Genomic DNA, 22,082 nt, shown 5'->3' on the forward strand with positions numbered 1-22,082 from the left:
ATTTTCTACTGAACAGTGTGAGATGTAAAGTTTAAGAAAGATTGTAATAAACGAAAGAAGATAATGATTCTTGCTTTTGTGATTTTTCCACTATTTTTGTAAATATCAGCTAAAGGTTAGAGGAAAGTTCCAAAAGTTGAAAAGTACAAGGCCGTGGTCTCCGAGAGATGAATTCTTGTTGTGTCTTGCGCTTTTTTCAGTCCATTTGCAAAATTCTGCAATTTCTATAATCCATTTTGTTATTTTTTGGGACTTTTTATTTTGTTATAGCTGTCAATTGATACGGTACCGTCGTTGTGAGTTCGTTATACTACTTACTCGGCTGTAACGTAATTACGACGTATTTCAGCAATATCTTTGTTTATTTCAAATGACTACCTCACAAATTCTCAAAAATTCTTCCAGATTAAATGTGAAACCATGAATGACAGTGTGTCAGAAGTCAGCAACAATTTAACGACTCTCGCAACTCCATTAATTGATAGAATTTTCTCGAACACTTCACTTGGCCATCGACTACTTGAAAGGTTAGTACATGCTCTATTCTCATTGATCAATCATCACTGCAAATTCCCAATTTGCACAAGTGAACTCCTTTTTGGCGAAGTCCACACTACTTGATAGGTTATTCTTCTCACAATTGTGACTATTTTGCACTCCATGAGTTACCGTAATCTTTCAGGCTAACTCTTGTTAACCTCCGGCACACTCTGTACTTGATCACTCCCTACGAGACAGCTGTGCCGACTCTTGAACAAGTGCCAAACTACAATGTCGAGGTAGTGCAATTACAAAAGTAAAGGAGTGCCTGTAGTGAGTGTATTTAAAGCAAAATGAATGGGTGGTTTGCATTCCATAGGTGTGTAAGCTTTTACGTTCTGTAAGATTCGATAGCTTCGCGAGAACTGGTCCCTGGTGGATTTGTGACATTGCATGATATGCAGCATATTTAAATCATGAACTGGAAGCTGCAAAATATAGAACATAGAAAACGAAGAACAAATTCTGCAGAAGACATCAATGGACAGACTGTATATTTCTTCAAGTTTTTGTTTGCTTTTAAGTTTTACTTTCGATACAGTAGAAAATACTTGTTTTTTTTTTCATTCTCATAATATATTGATATATACTAAAAGTAAATAGAAAGGAATAAATTTTGTTTTAGTAAAATCGATTCGGAATTTGTTTATCAATCTACAGTAAACATACATGTTTTATTGGACGTTCATTCTGAGCTTAAAAAAGCGCTGTTTTTTTTTGTAAAACAACAAAAAGAATGCAAACTTACGGCTTGAAGACGTCCCAAGGTTACGTGGAAATTTATTCTGAAAAGTCTTAGACACTTAGAATGAGCAGTTTCTTTTTACTTTCTATCGCACCTGCTGAAATCTTTAGAGAAAAGAACTTCCTAAACTCCATTCACATAACATTTCTGTCTAAATACAACGTAATAATATAATAATAATGTAATATGTATAATAATGTAATATATCATAGACATTAATATGAAGAACCCACGTACCTATTTTTTAGGTGTCTGCATGGTGGCTAACATTCGTGGTCATCGAGTTCCTTATTCTTCAAATCTCTGGTCATAGTGATCGATTCGCACTTAACGATTCGATCACCTCAATATGTGCTGGTATGTTGAGTCAGTGCTTCAAGTGAGTGTTTGAATCTATCGACGAATCCGGATTATCCTGATTTTCGTTTTTTCCGTGGTTTGACTCAAAATTTTTACTCAAACTTGTTCTTTCTTACTTTTCAATTTTTCTACTGAAATAAAAATTTTGTTGTTTTTTTTGAAATTGAAATTTTCGAAGTTCTAAAAATTCCCCTTTAAACCACAGGAAAAACATTAGATCTGATTGATTGATTCGATTGATTTTAATTTATTCATTCATTTGAGATCTGCTATTTTCGTTTTTTCCGCAGGTCGATTGCTGAATTTGTGATACAATAGCAACTACATATTTCCATGGGTATCCAGAAATAATCAAATACCTTTTGCTGAAATTTTTATTTGAGTCAAGTCAATCCTTAAGAGCAGTCATGATTAGTGGGTTACGAAGTGCTAGAAGTGTTTTAGACAGAGGATCCCTTGATTCTTGCAATACAATCTTATCTTTTTCGTGAGAAATTGACTTTAACCAATAGAGATGAATAGATAAGATGATTTGTTTCAAGTAAGACTCCAGAATTTTACAGGTTTGGTGGAAGAACTGTAGCGATTTTCCTATACGTTTTTATTTGGAACAATTTTCGACTAATTGAACTTCCATGGGATTCTCCATGGACATGGCTTCTTTGTTTGGTATTTCAGGATCTCATGTACTATTTTGGACATCGAGCAGTTCACGGTAATACTTTACCTCTAGAAACTGTCTGGAAAAAAAGAAAAGCGTTAATCAATTTTTAATACTCTGTATAGTGGTTACACTAAGTTATAGTATATTTCCTCTGTAGTGACTAATGCATTTAAAAACTTCATTTGCTAAAATACATACTAATTTAATGTCATTATTTCAGAAGCAGGTTTCTTCTGGGGTTTGCATACTATCCACCATAGCTCCGAATATTATAATTTTTCCACTGCACTTCGTCAAGCAGCTATTCAAGACGCTGGACTAGCTATTTACGATGTTTTACAGGTGCAAATCTTAGTTTCTGAGTAATTCTCGAACTTTTTTTTCCATTTCGGTACTTGAACTTACTCTCTTAGACCTGTTTGTGGCAATTTCTGTGATCTTTTCTTTTTACAACATTTGGTTGTTTACCCCATGCACACATTCAATGTTGTCGTTAGCGAAAATTTTGAGAAACAATTTCGTGGTCCTTTCTGTCATTTCCATCCTTTTCATTTTCGTTTTTTTGGGAGAATAGAAATGGCTCGAAACTTAGATACGGCGATTGGTAGCATGTATGTGAAATTTCGGTCGTCCTCTCTTCTGAAATATTATACCTAAACAGACGAATATTATGTTTTTTTCTAATGAAAGTGACTTTTTTCTACCTGCTATTGATGATAATTTAGATTAGCTGACAGTATTTTTTTATTTGTAAGATTTTTTTTTGAAATTTAGGCCTTCTTTATTCCACCACCGATATTCCTGGTACATCGTTATTTCAGCGAAATTCTTCAATTCGTCATGCATACCAGTGTAAGTGGTCATTTCATCCAATTCCTTCAAATTGTGTGACCTATTAGGAACAAATTCGATTTTTTAAATCATATTAAGTATTAAATTTATTAAATTATATTTTTAAATCACATATTTAGCCTATTTTTGCTTTCATAACAAAAATATCCTTGATTTTTGACACTTTTTGTTCTCTACAGTTTCTCTGGGAGGTTCTTCCCTCGTATCTCCCTCAAAAACAAACTCATTTGCAGTTGGTCGGCGACCTTGGTCCTCTAGGGATCGTGTTCAACACACCGTCACATCATCGAGTCCACCATGGTCGGAACCCGTATTGTATCGATAAGAACTATGGCGGAGTATTTATCATTTGGGATAAGGTGGGATTGCATCATCATCGAAATCCATGCTTTCTCCCGCTAAGGACAGTCTAAGCCTTGGTACGATCAGGGAGAAGGTGAATAAATTAATATTTAGATGTTTGGAACATTTGAAGCTGAACGTAAAGATGATCCACCAATCTATGGACTTGTTCACAACGAAAATACATTCAACCAGTTTTATTTACAGGTTGGAAAATCAAAAAAAATCTTTTTTAAGTTCTAGTCTTGAAGACCCGAAAATATGTAGATAGAGTGGTTGTTTTAGGCACACGTACTATGGGATATGATATATTTCAAAGGACAAATGAAGGACGAAAAAGGAGAACCGCTATTTCCTGGATTGGTCAACAAGGTACTTCCATACTCAACAGCGTAAAATCGAGCCTCGCTCTTCTGATAGATAGTCCAATGGGATCGATGCAAACGAAGATAAAATTAAACAAATAAAGAAATAAAAAATAAAAATAAATTAAAACTAAAAACTATGGAGTGGACCTAATGATGTGCCGTTGCACAGAAAAAAATAACGGGGGACAGACAAAAAATAGAGAAAAAGGAGCTCAGAGGAGCCTACCACTGCTATCGCTTCATTGATTACCGTCCCATCGATCGGCAGGGGCGGGCCTGCCAAGGATGTAACGCACCAGGTCCGACATAATACCTTCGGGAGTTACAGCGATCTTATTTCTTTAACGTTTCACTTAAAAGTGCAGGACAAAAAAAGAAATATAAAATGAAAAAATAAAACGAAATTTAGAAGATATTAGTAGTTGTTTGTTTTATTAGTTGTTTAGTTATTTGTATTTTGATTTGAAACACTTTACAGATAAAAGCCGCCCTTTACCCACCTGGATGGTTCCCGGGTGTTCCAGTACGACCATTCTTCCACTGGTTTAGCCTTGTTGACACCGCTTACGGAGTACCAGAGGTATATGAGAACATTTTTCAGAAGAAGATTTGCAGGACAAATTTCAAAATACCGTAATATTTCAGCCAGAAAAACCAGTGGTCAAATACAATCCACCTTTAAAGCTTTGGTTGAAATTATATTTACTCTTTCATTTCACGCTGTTATTAGCGATTTTTCTGCATTTCGAGTACGATCGTCTACAATTGGACTATGTAGATTTCACATTGAAAATCGCCTTCTTCCTCGTAACAATGCAGACTTTTAGCGCTTTCTTTGATAGAAGGTATGCGTCGGCCAAAATTTCCTTATCCATACTGGTATCAAGTAGAATATATTAAGGTGGTACGCACCATCACTGGAAATCTCACGATGTGCTGGAGTTGTAACGTTTTACGGTTTTTTGATGACGGACAGAGCTGGAATAGCACCTCATCGAATATTTATGACTACTCTGCATAGTGTTTCAGCATTGTTGTGGATTGGATACTGTATTCAAGAGGTGTGTGATCCATTTTTTATTCCTTAGGCCTTGCTACGCAATTGTCACGCCGAATGTGTTCAACCAGACGGTCGCATCGGATCTGCTGCAGCGCTCCTGGTCCCTTTTCCCTATACACGCTTCCCCTTTGCTCTTTGTGCTCTCAGTGTTTCAACCAACGCTTACAAGGTTAAAAACATCCGAAGTCAAGTAAAACCTGCCTGGATTTCCATGGAATAAGCGCTTTTCATCACATTAGTCGTTAGAGACACTTCAAAGCTTAGCTAAGAGCTTTTTGAACGCAGTAAAATCAAAATCACCTCTTTCTAGCCATGCACTCTTCCGGGGTTTCCCTTATATCATAACATTATCATAATATCTACACTGATGAAAATTATTTAGTTCTGCTAAAACCCAGACACAGTCTAAATTTCTGATTTCTTTCCAACTCAAGAATCGAAATGTACATCGGTTTCGATTCTTGAGTTGGATAATTTTCTCTGAAGGAATATTTTGATAAGCTTATTCCTATCCCAAAACCCTCTGGCTTCATTTTCATGGTCCCACAAACAACCCTAGTATTCTCTCTTATTTTTTTAAAGGCATCACCCCACGACTCTGAGGTGGTGCGGATTTCAGGTGGAATATTTGTATACGGAATCGTAGATTAACGAGAGGGGGTGATTCCGTCCATTTTTTCCTATCCATTTTTTCCTAATTGCCGTAAAAAAACGTCTCGCAAGATACGTCTTCGAGCGATTTCGGCGCACTATTTTCTACAAAGAGTTCGACTGGAGCGCGCCAGCCTTGTGTACGCGCCGCATCTTCCGGGCCGTTTTTTACGGCAATTAGGAAGAAATGGACGGAATCACCCCCTCTCCATAATCTACGATCCCGTATACGAATACTCCACCTGTAATCCGCACCACCTCAGATTCGTGGGGTGATGCCTTTAAGCTAATTAATTCGGTAATACATAGCTTCGTGAAAACAACTGAAGTTTGGTCCAGTTGCGCACTCGAAGCGGTCCAGTGCAGCGTAACGGTTACGATCGAGCGGAGGCCCTTATAAGCACCACGCATCGCTGCAATTATCGATGGTCCCAACCGCTGGTTCCACTGCTCCGCTTCGAGCGTACCCGCTTACACAATTGTGCAGTTTCATGCCGTTCTGACCCGTCTATACTAACAAGCGCAAGATATTTCAGAGAATAAGTGCTTCTCGACGAGTTCATGAGAAGAAGAGCGAGAAGAAGAAAGTAGCCATATCGGTAAGCAAAAGATCATATTTAGAAGCGAACTATCTCAGTTACTTTATTCACGAATTCATATGTTACAGATAATATCGAAGTCCGAATCACTAAAGCCTACCGCCCCACCACTGCCTGCTCAGTCAACCGCTCAAGCCGTTATCAACTCTGCTTTATAATGATACACAGCCATAATTTGCTTACTCTTGTACATTCCATGCTAGAAAGTTGTCTAATTTATTGAGATGAATTTAACATTGCTACTTCAATGTGATGAGGATTGTTATTAATAAAAAGCTAGTGATAAACAACAAATCGCAACAGTTGAACACAAAAATACAGGAGAAAAAACTTCGAATGGGTGCTATATACAGTCTAACATATACAGTTTAACGAGAAAATTAACAATTGAAAGATAAAATAGGATATCTTAGCTATCTGAAGAGTAGGCTCACGAAAGAGCAATCGTAAAAGACGAACATGAAACTCTTACTTAAGACTTCAATGATATTTGAGTTCTATCACTACAGTCTTAAAAATCTATGGAGTGAAGTACATACTGCACCATTTTCCTTTTTTGGGAAAATTTTTACCGTATCTAACATTCTATTTATCCGGAACAAAACACACCCTTGATTCCAAAGCAACAAGACTTTGAATAGTCAGAAAGGTGAAGACTTCGCAAATAAATTTCATGACTGGAAGAAGAATGATCTTATCAAAATTATGGGATATTACGGAGATGTGGAAGGAGATCTGGAGTAAGAACGTTCCCGCCTATTCCTAAAAAAATCGTAACAAAAAAGTTGTATAGAATTGAAGCGTCCTCCATTCAAAAAAATTGTGAAGTGCGTGCTTTAGCCGGTGGGTGTAGTGTAGCGGTTAGAGGTTTCGCTTCCTACACGATCAATCGGAGGTTTGAATCCGCCCTAGTGCAGACCAAGCCTTTCACCCCTCCGGGGTCGATAATTTGGTACCAGACTTGTCTGGGAGGATAAAAACACTGACTTGACACATCGGGAGTACAAGTCATGTAGTCTGCATACTTGTTTCTCAAACAAGCCTGAGACTGTAGACTGAGGAGGGATAAGCAGCTTAGTTGGCAGAGAGTAGTTTCGAATCATTGACTATGCAGTCGCAGTAGAACGTCTTGCCACTGCGCTACACCTGTCCCAGGATAGAATAGAAGGTCACAATGAAAGACGAGAAAAAAACAGCACGGTCTGAACAAAAAAAAAAAAAAAAAGAAATCGAAATCCGATTTCACGAACGTTCAAAGTAATTGGAGTAGTGATTTAAAATATAGTACACGCCGGTGGAATTGGGAATAAATGCGAAGCCAGAATAACTACAACCTTCCATATGATTCTTTCATTCATCAACTGCAATATGCACAAAGCATTGTGGAAAATTTCCCTCCCAATCCGTCTGACGTACGCCTCTCCCCTTATCTTTCCAGTACGGATGAGAAAAGATGCACATTAAAAGTCAATCGAGGAAAGTCTTAGAAGAAAGATTTTGCAAAGTACCTTCAAGCAAATGCCCGACAGAAAGTCGCCGCGGAGCATACGTGAAAACAATTTCAATGCATATACACAGGACCCATCAGTAGACTTGGCTTTTCAACATTGCATCTGACTGCATACCAATTCAATCTGGCAAGTAAAAAACTAGCTTACTTTTCAACATGTTCCACATTTCTATCAGTGTCACTCTGGCTCTCACTAGAATTATCAGGACAATCCTAAAAAAGGCGATCTCATAAAAGTGAACATTATCAAAACACATCAGAGAGACTAACGTTAGACCACTGTTTGAGCTCGCCAACTTCGTTCTCTGTACATGTACTCCCATAGTTGAAACCAGGATTTGAACGACCTGCAAAAGAAATTTTCGTCATTTAAGAAACATTCTGCTATCTTTGTTATCCCATATCAGGGAGGTGGCTGTAAGCCTTCACAACCACAGCAGATTTCTACTTCTCCTAAAGACAACAGAATGAAAATTTTGCATGAGATTTATACTAAAGGTTTATAATTCCTATAATTAATGTTCCTGCCGAGTACAAAGTTACTGCTTGTGCAGATTGAATTTAACGTTTTTTAAACATCGCTTTCTACAGAGGTGTAAGGAAAAGGCAGAATATGTTATTGAGGACTGCAGCCTGTCTCTGCTTCTTATCTAGGTAGGTACATGATTTCCAACTCCAACTTCTCACATTGGCTCTCGAGAGATTAGCTCATTTGACTGCCATCTACTCTCTGACTCAAAACGTGAAGCACTCCGGCACATTCCGATCAAAAAAAAATCTAGCTCGTGATGCAGTTGCGCAAGCGGTTACGCATGAAGTGATGCGGTCGGACCTTTGCTCAGCTCCGGAGCCGGCTGGAATCAGCAAAAGGCCTACTGGAGCACGTACGCAGTCGCACCACAAGCAAAGTCGGTTTGACCACACTTAAAGCGATAGCTTCAGACAAAACGGAAGTGAAAATTGCGTAGTACTGTAGATGTCTAGATAATGATACGTTCCTCTGATAATAAGGAAATGACTACCATAGCTTAACACTGTTGACAATCAACGAACTCATCAAACGAAACAATTTTTGAAAACACTTAACTGATAATACAAATTTCGAATTATTCAAGATATCAAGTACATAACAGGATCGAGGAATTACGGTTAATATCACTTCCTTAGAGGCATCACTCCACGAATCTGAGGTGGTACGGATTTCAGGTGTTATGTAGGGAAGGGGGTAAAGTTGGGGGCGGAGAGAGGATGGTGTGATTCCGTCCATTTCTCCTTGAATCAGTGGAAAAGGGCAACCCCAGAACGCTGTTTCTTACGACGTCCTCAATTGCGGCGCGCCACCCTTGCGCCGCCCCCGCCTGCCATTCGTTCGAATGGGTTTTCGACGAATCGCAGGCGGGACGGGGTTGGCGGAGCGCAGAAGTTGCGCACTGCAACATAAGCCGTCGTAAGAAACAGCATTCCGGGGTCGTCTGCTTACAGGGGAAAATGCACGGAAACATCCCCTCTCCATAATCGATGATCCCGTAAACGAATACTCCACCTGAAATCTGTACCACCTCTGATTCGTGGAGTGATACCTTTAATTGTGGAACGTCCTAATTTACACCCACCACAAAATATGAAATACCAAGTATGGGAATCACTTCGTACAACAAAGAGCAAAAAATAGCTGCTTTGATTTTTTTTCTCTCTTAGCCTGCAAAATTTTGTTTAAATGTCCTTTGGCTTTCGCCGTAAAAGGTAGTATTCTGAGGAGATGCAGTAGCATTCAAAACACCTGCGTGGTCTAAAATTTCATTTCGAGCAAGAAGACGTAAACGTCGCCCTCTATGCATGGCGGGTGTATTTTCGAATAAGACAAAACTATACAATCGTGGTAAATCAGAAGAAGATCTTGTTCTTCACAGAGTTCACAAGATGCTCAGCGGTTCGATCTGAGACTTCATTGATAAAGCAGTTGGACCATTCTGTAAATGTCAAGAAGCGCAGTTGACCTCCTGCCTGCCTCGCCTCAATAAGAGGTCCACGATGAAATGTAGGGTGCGGGTGCAAATAAGTAGGGTAGCGATCCAGAGCGGCCGTACATCGTGAGAAATATACGGTATGCTTGTTTAAGACCATTTCATGCCTTTTTGCCTGTCTGTTCTAACCGCTACACTCCACTGCATCGTTTCGAGCGCAGCCGCTCATGCAAGTGCACCGCGCTTCATGTCGTCCTGACCCTACCATACGTCTCCTGCAATGATTTCCCACATATTTCGTTTTTGTTTATCAAGATTAATCGGCAAAGATGGTGGCTGCATAAGCGTCTATACCAAACAATTGTTTTTTTTCTACAGCGATAAAATTCTTGATAAGCATTTCTGGCAAACAACTGTATAAAATTTCTGGTAAATTAACATACTGAAATAAGTATGACAAATAGAAAAAAGAAAAAACCTGCCAAGATGAAACTAATATCAACATATCAAGAGCAGCGAGACATACCTTTAGCTGAAATGCGACCACAACCGTACCCATTGCTCATATAGTCTTCTGGGTAATCCAAAATTTGGTGGGTTTTTCAGGAAAAAATCTCAGAAACTTGTTGACATTGACTCACCGGGATCATCACTCTCCACACCTACAGCGTTCTTCTCTTGAATATCTTCTCCACGATTGTTATTTTCATCGTTTCTAGAAGGGCTACGGCTGCTACTTTCACTTCGTGAATATGATACAGATGGGCGTTTTACTGAAAACAAATTCTAAGTGTCATTACATAAGATGATTAGGAAATGGCAAGGCAGAGCTAACAGCTTCCAATGAAAAAAGCTATCCACGTGACTACCTCGAACAGGAGAATCGCTCCGCTTTGGAGGTGGACTTTCACTCAACGAGCGAGAATATGACCGTGTTCGATTTGAAGTGGCATCTAAAGAAGTGGATGGAGGTCAATCAAAAAGAACATCTACCAAAAATTGGATCACCTGTGTGCGACTTCTTCGCTGGCGGCGGACTGCAACTACCCGACCTAGAATAGGAACGAGCACGCATAGAACCTAGAAAAAGCCGTTGATACACAGTAATATACAGAGCAAATTTCAGAGGGTGCCTGTTTTTATATTCTTGAGAGTTGGAGGACTTTCACTCCTGGATCGTGAGTATGAACGGGGCCGTGATGAATCGAAGCCTGAAAATTGAGAAAGGAAAGATGAACAGCTTCGGTAAACAAAGACAAACTTGCAGTGAAGAACGAACCTTTATCAGGTTTTTTCACCGTGACAGGACTACGGCTATGCGAACGAGAGTATGAACGACCACCTTGGAATTTCGAATCTTTCGCTAAAATTCAGGGTACTTGGTAAACTAGGTAAGAGGTAGTTGGTAGTTAAGAGGGATTTTCTGAGAAAAAACAACGTGTACTTCTTGAGCGGAAGGAATCACTAGCGCCTTCACGGAAACCGCCACCTCCTCCTCTGCCACGACCCCGACGAATTTCATCACGTCCCCCAAAGTTGTTATTATCGTCTGCAAGGAAATGATATTATTTGCTAACCTTCCTGTTTATATCATTTAATCTAAAGTTGTATCGTTTAGTTGTGTTCATTTCTTTTCGGAGAATGATACGAGTGAATTCTGCGGACGCGGAATTGCAAACTTCTTCCTGAGACCATATGTGAGATAGGGAGGAGCCGGACACTCCTCAAATGAAGGGGTCTAGCTCATGAGGATACAGCTCAAGTAATGAAGGTCCCATCGCCAACCTTCCAAATGTGAAGCATGTCGGAGCACCGGCTCCGACTATCGCATCTATTTCTGAGACAGCGAAAAAAGTCTCATCTCAGAAACCGAAAATATCGATAGAGCTCGAAGAAAAAAATAACAACAGAGAATTCATTAGAGTACCTTGGTAGCAAATGACCTTCTAAGTCTTTGAAGTATAGTCACTTAAGTCTTCTTTGTAATTAGAATAAAGCGAAGAAACAAGCTCCAAAGTGAAGATATTTCAGTAAATTGCAAGGCGAACGAAAGAGACATAGCAAGAGATATGGAGAGAACTAAGCGATATCATGAAAAATCTTCTTCTTTCCGAATATGAAGGATTTTCACAAGACATTAATCAGAAGTAAAGGCGTGGTGATTGCGGAAGCAGACTGATATGTTTTACCAGACAATGCCTAATCCATACACGATAGCGGCTGGCAAGGAAGAGGATATTAGCTATAAAAATGCGAAATATCGCCAAAAAAACATTTTCAAAAAGCATAAACAACATAAAGCACAAAACAATCAAATGAAAAGGTTTAAAAAATACACCAATTTAGAAAAAGTAGAAACCTGCATCACGATATCCACCGCCTCTACCACGCCCACGGCTAAACCCTCCTCGATCACCTCGCCCGCGAAAGCCACCTCGACCACCGCGTCCACGATATTCCCGAGGTCCACTTTGATCTAAAAAGTACATCTTTTTTAATCGGCACGTTCAAGACATTATTTACACTCGCATACTCCTATCCGCGAAATTTCCTCCTTGGCGATTAAACCTGTCACTGTCACCTCCGCCGTTGTCATTGTCTAAAAAAATCGTATACTCTTCAGAGAGCAAGGTCCTAGATGAGATAATAGAACGGATCTTCCTAATTGGCAGCAGAATCTAGCAAACATATCTCAGAAACTATTGCAATATTCTAAGATGAAAATACATTTGCACAAAAACAATCCTATCAATACGGTAAAGAGTAGTAACCAAAAGGTGAGAATAGAAAATTGGTGGTACCATTTTACATGCCAAGCGATCCTGCTGACATACCTATATCACGGTAACTAACGCTGCTCCTTTTGTTGTTGAAATTAGGGGCGCTGTTGGTGGGTTCACTTTTAAAGTGTGGTTCTAAATGATATGGTGAAAGTTTCTTCGAATAAAAGCCTTTTCAATTGAAGGTTGAAGGTGCCATCTGCCCACAAGAGAAACTAGAAAAATACCTAATGTTGAATCGAAACTGTAGCGCGGCATGGAAGGACAACGATTATCAGGAATGAGACGGACACCTTCGCCTGTAGCAGAATGGAACTGTCAGTGACTATCTTTAAAAAAAAAACGGCAAAAAAGAATCACACAAAAACGAAATCTCCTTGCAAAGATCGAGCTTTAAGAAGAAATAGGAAATGCCGGAGATAATTTCCAAACTATAAACGTAATCCAAACGTGGCAGGAGTATTAATTAATAGCACAACGATTTCCAAACTGATATATTGAGGAGTTTGAAAAGGAGAACTGGAAAGAGAAAACTACCGAAAAAAGCAGGCATTCGTAGCAGGAAAGAAAAGAAAGACAACAAAAAAAGAAACATCTAAGGCAAGAAAGCAGAAAGATAAAGGTCCATCTCAAGAAGTTTACGGAGACTTTACGTATCCAAGCAAAGTTGCACTTTTACAGAAACGTCTAACTCTTAATACTTCTCAAAAACGGCTGTACCCACTTGTAACTGCAAGCATATGTTGATTGGCAAAGCGACTAAAGTCGACGCAGTCATGATATTCTTGGTCAGACATTGGAACAGTGAAAACAGATCTCAAATACTGAAAAAACAATATAACTAGCAAACTAACTATTCTTTTCAATGTGGAAGATGATTAACAACTTACAGTAATATGTCCGTTGCCCGTTGGATCATTAAGGCAAAGGCGATGATGGCTTTTATTTACGTGGTATACATTACAAAAATCACATTTAAAGTTAAAGTGAGACTGGGTCCTAGAAAATATAATCGTAAACATCTTTAGAACTCGATCATATCTTAATGACAACAGCTAATTAGATAGGCAACGCTGCAACATTGCCAGACGACTTTCTTAAGATTCAAAAACATAAAACGTCAGTAAATAATAGGTAACGCAACGGTGGCTAAATGAAAATAGTTGGTTTCATAATTAAGGCAAATGAAAAAAGGTAAATTAATAATTAAGGTAAATGAAAAATGGAAAAAAGAGAAAAATGAATAGGAAGACCAACTTGAACGTCTCACAAAAGTGAAAAGCCTGATGTTCAATGGCGCCCATCATACTCAGCGGACGATTGTCTAAACAGCCTTTGAAGTTGCAAGCAAACTTCAGATCAAAACCGGGATTCTCCTGAATAGGTCAAAATGAGGATGAATAGAAATGAAATGGAAGAAAAACAAAAGAAATATCATTCAACCAACAAATAATCAAAAGGAAAAGTAATTGTTGAACGATCCACTCACTCTACAAAAATTTGCCATCATAGCCGTTGTCGTGTTCTATATCTAGTAATTTTACAGATTCGAATCTTAAAAAAGGCAGTGAAGTGTAACCATATGGGCCGCGATAAAAATTACTGTTACTAGTAAGATAAAGCGTTGAAACAACCAAAAGTGAGGATGAAAAAAGCACATGAAGGATGAAAAGTAAAATTCGATGAGAAACCACCAGTTGCATGCAAGGGGGAATGAACAGAACATGACCTTAGACTAATTAGAAAATTTTAGACATTGCCACCAACTGTCCACTAAGTTAACGATTCCACATCCTTACTGTCACCAACTTTATACAAATTCTATGGAAAAAAAAATCATTTATAGTCACCTATTACCGATTTTAACAACGGCGAATTTGTACTTGTTGCATTACGCCAAAATACGTACAACAAAGCTTCGCCCAGCTTCGCCCTTGCGCCCATTCTTGGCACATATTTGTTCACCTAATCTACAAATCAGCCAAAAATTTGCTACCACTTTTTCATTGCTCTGTTGACAGACTCACAGCTGACCGTCTAGTGGGACCATCGCCGAACTCCGCCCTCGAGCTGAACACTGGTTGCAACGCAATGGTAGATTTGCAGTCACGTGCGCGCCGAATCGCATCGTTTCGGATACAACCACTTATGTGTTGTAGAATAAATCAGCTTGTTTTTAAGCATGTTGAGCTTCTCTACCACTCTCTTCAGAATAAACAGCTCGATCAACGATTGATCAGGTGCTTATTCTGAAGAGAGTGATTGAGAAGTGAAAGCGGCATTCGAAGCCTCTACACTTAGCTTTTCTGGCCTCTTTCGATTCTCCTCATGGAGGCAGTCTTCCCAACGCTCTTCGTGCCGATGGAGATCCAGGGAAATTCGTACGCCTAATTAACGACATGAATAGAAGAACAACTGCTGCGGTGTGAACACCAGCCGGATGTACTACACCGTTCGAAGTGGAAAGTGGAGTGAGACAGGAGGAGGTGGTGGGACCCTCTCTGTTCAGCTTTTCGATTGATTACATCAAAGAATAGTTGAGCAGTGTCCCGTCGATGTCATTTTAGCACCGTCTACGCGTCATTGATGGACCTCGAGTATTCCGATGATGTAGTAATATTCGCTTCTAGCACCGCGAAGTTATGAAATGTTGTCAACCTTGCATCAAAAATAGCTGCAGCCGACAGATTGAGACTCTGCCTTCATGAATGCAAGCAGATGTGGGTCTCCTCTAAAATCTTTAGTAATCAGCATGGTGGACAACCTATTGAACTCGTGGATGAGTTCTGTAAATTGGGTTGTTAAGCTGGAAAACGATGGGAGCTACGAGAGAGATATTCAGCAAAGGTGCGCTAAAGCCATTTCGGCATTCAACACATTGACCAAGTGCTTGTGGTCGACTGCCATCGCCAACGAAGTCAAGCTGGGAGTCTACCTATCCGCAATTCGCTCTATCATGACGTACAGAGGTTTTACGGAATAATCAGGTTTGGGCAGCGCCGTCGACGGTGGTGGAGAAGCTTGACTGCATCGAGAGAAAGCTATTTAGGCGGCTGTTAGGCTACTGTTGGCCGTGATGTGGCATAACGAAAAACTTTCCTCGGAAATGGATATGGTGTACCGGCGGGTGACACGTGGAAAAAATGATCATTTTGGCCGGCTTTCTGAAGTAAGTCACGCCTTGCTCGCAGACCCCGACTGGAATAAGGCCTCTTAGTCATAGAAGAAAGTTCTGAACAGAAATACCTGAAGACCCTTGGCGTTGTCGGGCAGATCAGTCGAGATGCAGTCTCGCCGATTAGCGAATAGCGACGGATGAACGGATTTCATACAAGCTCTAGTTGAAGATCGAACAGGATGGGCTCGGATATGCTTGAGGACGACACACCCTGGAGAACATGCAGATAGCCGCGTCGGGCCGTAACACCTCCCGCCGAGTTAAGTAAGTCAAGATAACCAATGAAATATAATTTCAGCTTTGGGTACAACACAATTAAAATATAGCCGCGTCGGGCCGTAACACCTCCCGCCGAGTTAAGTAAGTCAAGATAACCAATGAAATATAATTTCAGCTTTGGGTACAACACAATTAAAACCTACAAAACAGAATCGTATGGTTCCCGAAAATGCCATTCGATCACCACAGATTACTCAAGTACCCACCATTCCAACAACTCCTGTACAAAGCAGGTCGGGTCTAAACGACCTGAAGCTTGGTTCGATTGCGTCAGGTCTCAAAATGGTCCGGTGGAGCTAGCTGCTGCATAAAGATAGGATATTTATCGATTACTGCAGTTCGACGGAAGCTAACGAGGGTCCTGTCTCGATCGGAACCGCTGGCTCTATCGCGCCATTTTCGGCCCAGCTGCTTTTACAATTGCACCCGATTTTAAATCGTCTTGATCTGATTTTAGCTTCGCTGTAGTTCAAACTTTGATACTCCAAGTACTCCAAAAATTAACGTTGAGAACGAGTTCGCCGACTATCGACAATTCCGAATCAATGATGATTGTGCTTATTACCCTGCTGTTCTCATATTTCACACGTAATTTTGGGAAATAACAAAGTGAAATTTCGCGAGTGCGCCAATTTGGGTGTACAAAATGACGCAAGATTAATTCTATCCAAAATGTAACTTTACCATGAGTTCGTATTTAAGATGGAAGCGTTCTATGGAAATCTCACATTATAGCAAGCGTGAACTGGCGCAAACCAAAATGCAACGAATATTACGGCCAAATGGAGAGAATCAGACAGTATAAGTTGGAACATAAAAATGTCATTTGTTTCGTTCTTACCTTCAAATGATGCCCCAAAGAGGAGGCAAAAGGAAGTTAGTACTGTTTGTACCGAAAAAGATAAGAAAGTAACAACCACTATTTCAATTCTTCGATTCCAGTAAACCAGTATTCACAAAAGCCCATTACTCGAATAAAAGCGAGTTTTGACCCGGGTTCCTCCGCAGCTTTATTTGAATTGCCTGTAACAATAAAACCATGGGCGCATTACAAAAACATTTCTGTATCCTCAGTGCTGCTACTAGAGGACTTTATTCGAGAGAAGTCCGGTGGTATGGTGTGTACATTCACGGAATCAAGAAACGGTGAGAATAGACCCCACCGATTGATTTTTTTATTGAGGATATCACAGGACCGTAGATCACAAAAGTTGGTCAGCTGGATCTGCACTATCGCCAACTCATTTACCGAGGAACATTTTCACTTCTGTGCGTGTATCCAATACCATTTATTCAACTTGATATATGCACTCTGCAGTATAAGTGGACCTTCGACTTTATACTCGACTGCTGTCAAATAAGAGCTTGCTCGTCGGAGAAATGTATCTCGCAGCGGAAAAATATGTCCAATCGTTGCAGCATTTGAAATGTGTATCCAACAAACGGTTAGGTTCTACAACGAAGTACTAGGTTGAGTAAAAAGGCCCTGAATAATATACTCCTTCCTTCCAAACGCTCATACTTTTATTGCAATGAGATTTCAGACAAAGATATGGTTCTCATCACAGTCTTTAACAAGTGTACAACGGTCTGATTGCTTTCGATCCCCGTGGCCCAGAACTCTGACAGCCGCGAGTCGAAAAATGTGGGCGACGTCAATTTCGAGCTCCGACCAATCGCTGAATTTCTTTTGTGATAGTGAGGCTTCAGAACACGAAACAAATGATGACTGAAAGGAGGCACATTGGATGCGGCATGGATAAGCGGCATGGAGTAGCACTTCCCATCCGAGTCCAGCAATCTTTCGGCGAGTCATCGTCGAATGATGAGGATGGGTGTTGCTGTGAAGTATCGTCGGGTCAAAACGACATGAATCAGGAGTGTTGTTCGGTGTATTTGCGTACGCGCTCGAAACACGAGGCAGTTGTTGGGATCGAGTTGGGATATCGTCGCAAACTGCAGCGATAAATGGTGCCAGAAAGGATTCCAGTACGCTCCTAGCCACTACGCTCCACCGAAGCGCCTGGATAGACGCCGGGTACGCAATTGCGTACGTGATCATGTCGTTTTCACCCTACTATAGACAGACATTGTTGCGCTGCAGATGTTCCTGGCGAATAACGTCGACCAACTTCTGGAGTTGAGCAACGTACAAGTTAGCGTCCACGGCTGACAAGAAGGAGTTCAAACAGGAGCATTGCTTGAAAATCCCAAGAACGAGAAAGCAAAACCTTTCCCAGCGTAGGTCACTTTTGAGCGGTTTTTGAAGTGATTCGTAGGTATTGCCAGTGTCGTATGTGTTCGATATATAAGACTCAGTTCCCAGCGGTAATGATATCCTTGAGAACCTTGATGCTCTGGTCGAATCACATAGTTCTTGTGATCCCAATGCCGGGACAACTTTACAGTGACCAAGATCTTGATGTTGGTTGACGATGGCTTAATGGTCTCACTCGAATGTCGTTGACAATTTGTGAGAAGGGACATTGAGGTTCACCTTCAAGGCATTGCAGGGTACTGATTCCAAGGCAATGTAAAATGAGACTGCTAATCGAACAGGCGTATTTGTCTTGATCGGAAGCGCTGAAACTTTGTCGGAACACATATTGGATAACACGGTTGAAAAAGAAACCGATGGTTCAATTTCCACGTTTTTTTCTCCCTTTAACCCTGCCAAGGACATATATGCTGGATCGGGACGAAGCACTATCGCCTTCAATATGATCGTAGCGATGATGGTTATTTGTCGTGACTTCATCGCAACTCAAGTATTTTTACCTTGGCCCTTTGTTGTACCTCTTGTTTGATATGAATAGCTTCGCCGTCGCTAGTACTGTGGTTGTCTGTCTGTGGCAGTTAACCTTCCGCTGAACCACCTATTCAATGGATCGATACGGGCCAAGGTCCCAAGAGTCTCTGCACATACATGTCGCCAGTAGGTTCGTGTTCTTCATTGTTCGTAACCCTTTTTTAGTTTCATTTTCCTGACCGTTACATACGGCTGCTGTCCGGACTGTATACCAGCGGTGCTTTGTAGCGCGCAACAACACAGCGATGACACTTCAAATGTTAACGGATAGTACTGTAATCCCTCTAACAAGCTCCACAACCTCCAACCTCCTAAGATTTCATCAAAGCCGATTCTATACATCTTTAAAAATATATCGCCTCGCTGGCAATACAAAAGAACACCCATCAGATGTTCATCGAAATTTCGAGAACATGAGAACTCACGAGAGCCAGAAATATATGCCGGAGAAGATCACATGCGAACCATGTCATATCATCAATCAAAAGGCATCGTATGCTAGATGGCGCGCCGGGACCTTAGTGCTGGAGGAAAGAAATTCTTGGTCCAGTAGTAGTGGATATGGATATTGTATCGCGTCATGATGCGAATATTCAGTTGGGAAATTAATAAGCGAAGAACTCTACAAAATATTCACAATGTTGATGTTCTTTCGGAACTTCAATAGCCTGTTCACAGCAACACTGATGATGGTGGTAGTCCTACGCGGTATAATTTGGGCTACTAATATAGATCCACTGGACCAAGAGAAATTTTTATTGTATAAATCTTTTGCGTCAATACACAAAAACGTAACTCGCGGATAATCATCGTTGTTTGTTCACAGTAATCTAATCGAGGGCCACCAAAAACAGGAACCATACTCTTGTCTGGTTAAACAGTTGCAACAACAAACCAAAAATAAACTCTATAAATATCGACTTTCAAAAACGAGAGGTCTCCACCGAATTATTATATATTATATCAACAATAAGAAGAAAATGACTAGTAGTTCTCTTCAAAAATGGTCTGATACATCGAACAAGAAATGGCGAGTCATTTGGCGTTGTTCCGACAGACTTTTTTCTGGCACTCGGCTGTTCAAATGTTCCACTTGGTCGTAGAGTCGTAGATGATAATTTATAACATCGGTTGTTTGGAAATATACTTGTAGAGGGAGTAGTACTGAAGATTTCTTGTCCTCAAATTAAACTCTTGCTTGAGGGTTTCGATCGCGAAATGTGAAGTCAAGTGTACGAGTCTGATTACCACAAGGTTGAGGTGACTCCACTTCTTTTAAAAGCTCTCAAAGATTCGAAAAGAAATTAATCAAGACACGTAAGCAGAGAGGTCAAATACCCAGAGGGAGCATACAGCCTCTGGCAAGAAATCTCTGTTTCGTTACGATGAACTCCCGGACATTGTCGCCCTGAGGTACTCATGTCACTCGGTGTCGACGGAGATTTCACACGAGACGCCGAGTCTCGCAAGACATGTAACAGGGACGAATGAATGAATTCTGTGCGAGCTTTTGCTGTAGATCCAGAAGATTATCCAAGGTTGTGTTCACGGACGAGGACTCTTGCTTCGGCGAAGATACTGGGAACTGCGTCGGAGAATATGTGCTACCAGCCTGCTGATTATGTCAAGTAAATCAAGTCACATGGGGTGTGAGTGTAGTGTAGCGGTTAGAGGTTCCGCTTCTTGCACCATCGATCGGAGGTCTGCCTTACTGCTCACCAAGCCTTTCATCCCTTCAGGGTCGATGATTTGGTACCAGACCTGTCTGGAAGGATAAAAACACTGACTTGACACATCGGCTAACCACCGCAAGTCATTGTATAGGCCAGTTACACGTTCGTAGTCTCAAACGATTCTGAATTGAAGTGAACGTGGGGACGCATCCCAAGCGGATTGATTGACGCCAGAACTTTATCCTTAGTCCTTTTATCCTAGATCAATTCATGGAGATAAATTGAAATATCAACCAACAACGCTCTCACGATACGGATAACCCAAGGATTAGGAGGGTAGGACTACTTTTATCACTTCAATGTCGAATAGGCCAAAAAAGTGTAGCAAAATACGCTAAAATTCCGTTCTAATGTTGTTCCATTCAAAATCAAATGGTTCTGGCAACATACGACTGGATCCAATTTTTCCACCTGCCACTTTGTATGACTCTTGTGTATCTTGTAGAGTTAGTATCGAAAAGAAGTCCACCTAATCATCCTGGGATCAAACCCCCTTCCGACAGCTTTGCATTTCTCTAGTGTAAATAAAAGACTCCTACAGACGTTCTACAGTGAGAAAAAGATGAAGAAATGTATATTTAAGATGAGTAGTTACTCTAAATGTGACCAACCGGGTGGCCGATCTGAGCCTTCAACTGATCATTGCAGATGAGAGTGTGCGTCAAGAAGAGAAAAAGCATACGCTACGGCAGGCGCTTTCCGATCCCACACCTAAGGCTGACAAGCATTTGACGCTTATGTGTTACCACCAAGCAGATCAATAAGAAGTATAATAGACGAAAAAATGAAGTAGAATGAAGGAAATAATACAATGAAACAAACTGCCTGTCACTGTCAACAACAACACAGTCAAGTCAACAACTATGTCGAAAGGCCGGAGCTCTGCAGTATCCCTTTAACTTCCTTATAGATATACGACAATTTTTCCATCTTAATGTCATTCTATCTACCATCGCGTTTTGAGCTCCTTAGGCATGGAGAATAGTCAAAAACGAACTGCTCATGAGAAATTTCGTTTGAACGAGAATTAAATTCTATAGCCTAGTCAAAATGACCTGAGATTGTCTCTATTCTTAATTCCTTTCTTCATTTGCTCGGTGACATTTGATTTTATTCAAACACATGTTTGGCATGCATCTCTAGGAAAATTTGCGTTTCTCACTGCTGTCCTACACCACTTCTACGTCGCCAAATTGAAGTCAAGGACTCCGTTTCGTGTAGAGTGAAAAACACACACAGAAACGCTGGCATTCTTCAATCAGATAATGGTGACATCTGAACATCAACATGACATATCGACTTGATTCACAATGTGAAAGTTCTTCATACCCAGATATGTCTGAGCAAGAGGATGTTCGGCTCGGCCATTTCGAATGCTTCGGAAATCAGTGCATTGGTGAGCGAGTTTTCGCTTTCAAATGTTCCAGCGTTCAACAACAACCTAGCTTCACAACAATTCGAATAATTTCGACGCTCTTGCGCCGAGGATTTCTAATTACTTCATCAGAATGTATATTTGAAAGTCCTGAATTCAGGAGTAAGAACTTTGACTGTAATGGTTAGGAAAAGATTAAACATCCTCTATATCCTTTCTACAATTTACAGGAACCTGCATAGATGGTGATGTTTATCTGACAACAGTATCGTA

At 40.5% G+C, this 22,082-nt stretch overlaps 3 protein-coding genes across 5 annotated transcripts; 1 reads left to right on the forward strand and 2 right to left on the reverse strand.

Moving 5' to 3' along the window:
- Window positions 1-420: 420 nt before the first annotated feature.
- RB195_009341 (uncharacterized protein) lies at window positions 421-6,339 on the forward strand (the record flags this gene model as incomplete). Of its 2 annotated transcripts, XM_064189857.1 has the most annotated exons (14): window positions 421-527; window positions 683-779; window positions 1,534-1,664; window positions 2,209-2,360; window positions 2,530-2,651; window positions 3,084-3,161; window positions 3,395-3,520; window positions 3,618-3,710; window positions 3,789-3,875; window positions 4,350-4,451; window positions 4,517-4,716; window positions 4,773-4,932; window positions 6,119-6,181; window positions 6,250-6,339. In XM_064189857.1, 14 exons carry the CDS (start codon window positions 421-423, stop codon window positions 6,337-6,339), a joined length of 1,608 nt encoding a protein of 535 aa, XP_064047440.1. The 2 variants fall into 2 exon arrangements, with proteins under 2 accessions (XP_064047440.1, XP_064047441.1); XM_064189858.1 differs by lacking the exons at window positions 1,534-1,664; window positions 2,209-2,360; window positions 2,530-2,651; window positions 3,084-3,161.
- Window positions 6,340-6,894: 555 nt separating this feature from the next.
- Window positions 6,895-13,945, reverse strand: RB195_009342 (uncharacterized protein; the record flags this gene model as incomplete). 2 transcript variants are annotated; one of them, XM_064189859.1, is made up of 18 exons in its annotated part: window positions 6,895-6,943; window positions 7,840-7,904; window positions 7,962-8,038; window positions 10,182-10,229; window positions 10,297-10,428; window positions 10,525-10,608; window positions 10,664-10,735; window positions 10,789-10,866; window positions 10,935-11,018; window positions 11,100-11,204; window positions 12,015-12,131; window positions 12,189-12,254; window positions 12,490-12,570; window positions 12,663-12,734; window positions 13,160-13,259; window positions 13,326-13,434; window positions 13,693-13,811; window positions 13,925-13,945. In XM_064189859.1, 18 exons carry the CDS (start codon window positions 13,943-13,945, stop codon window positions 6,895-6,897), a joined length of 1,479 nt encoding a protein of 492 aa, XP_064047443.1. The 2 variants fall into 2 exon arrangements, with proteins under 2 accessions (XP_064047443.1, XP_064047442.1); XM_064189860.1 differs by lacking the exon at window positions 10,182-10,229.
- Window positions 13,946-17,432: 3,487 nt separating this feature from the next.
- Window positions 17,433-17,954, reverse strand: RB195_009343 (uncharacterized protein; the record flags this gene model as incomplete). The annotated part of the gene is made up of 1 exon (XM_064189861.1): window positions 17,433-17,954. One exon carries the CDS (start codon window positions 17,952-17,954, stop codon window positions 17,433-17,435), a length of 522 nt encoding a protein of 173 aa, XP_064047444.1.
- Window positions 17,955-22,082: the final 4,128 nt, after the last annotated feature.

The sequence above is a fragment of the Necator americanus genome, chromosome III (assembly GCF_031761385.1).
Source record: "Necator americanus strain Aroian chromosome III, whole genome shotgun sequence".
Lineage (NCBI taxonomy): Eukaryota > Metazoa > Nematoda > Chromadorea > Rhabditida > Ancylostomatidae > Necator > Necator americanus.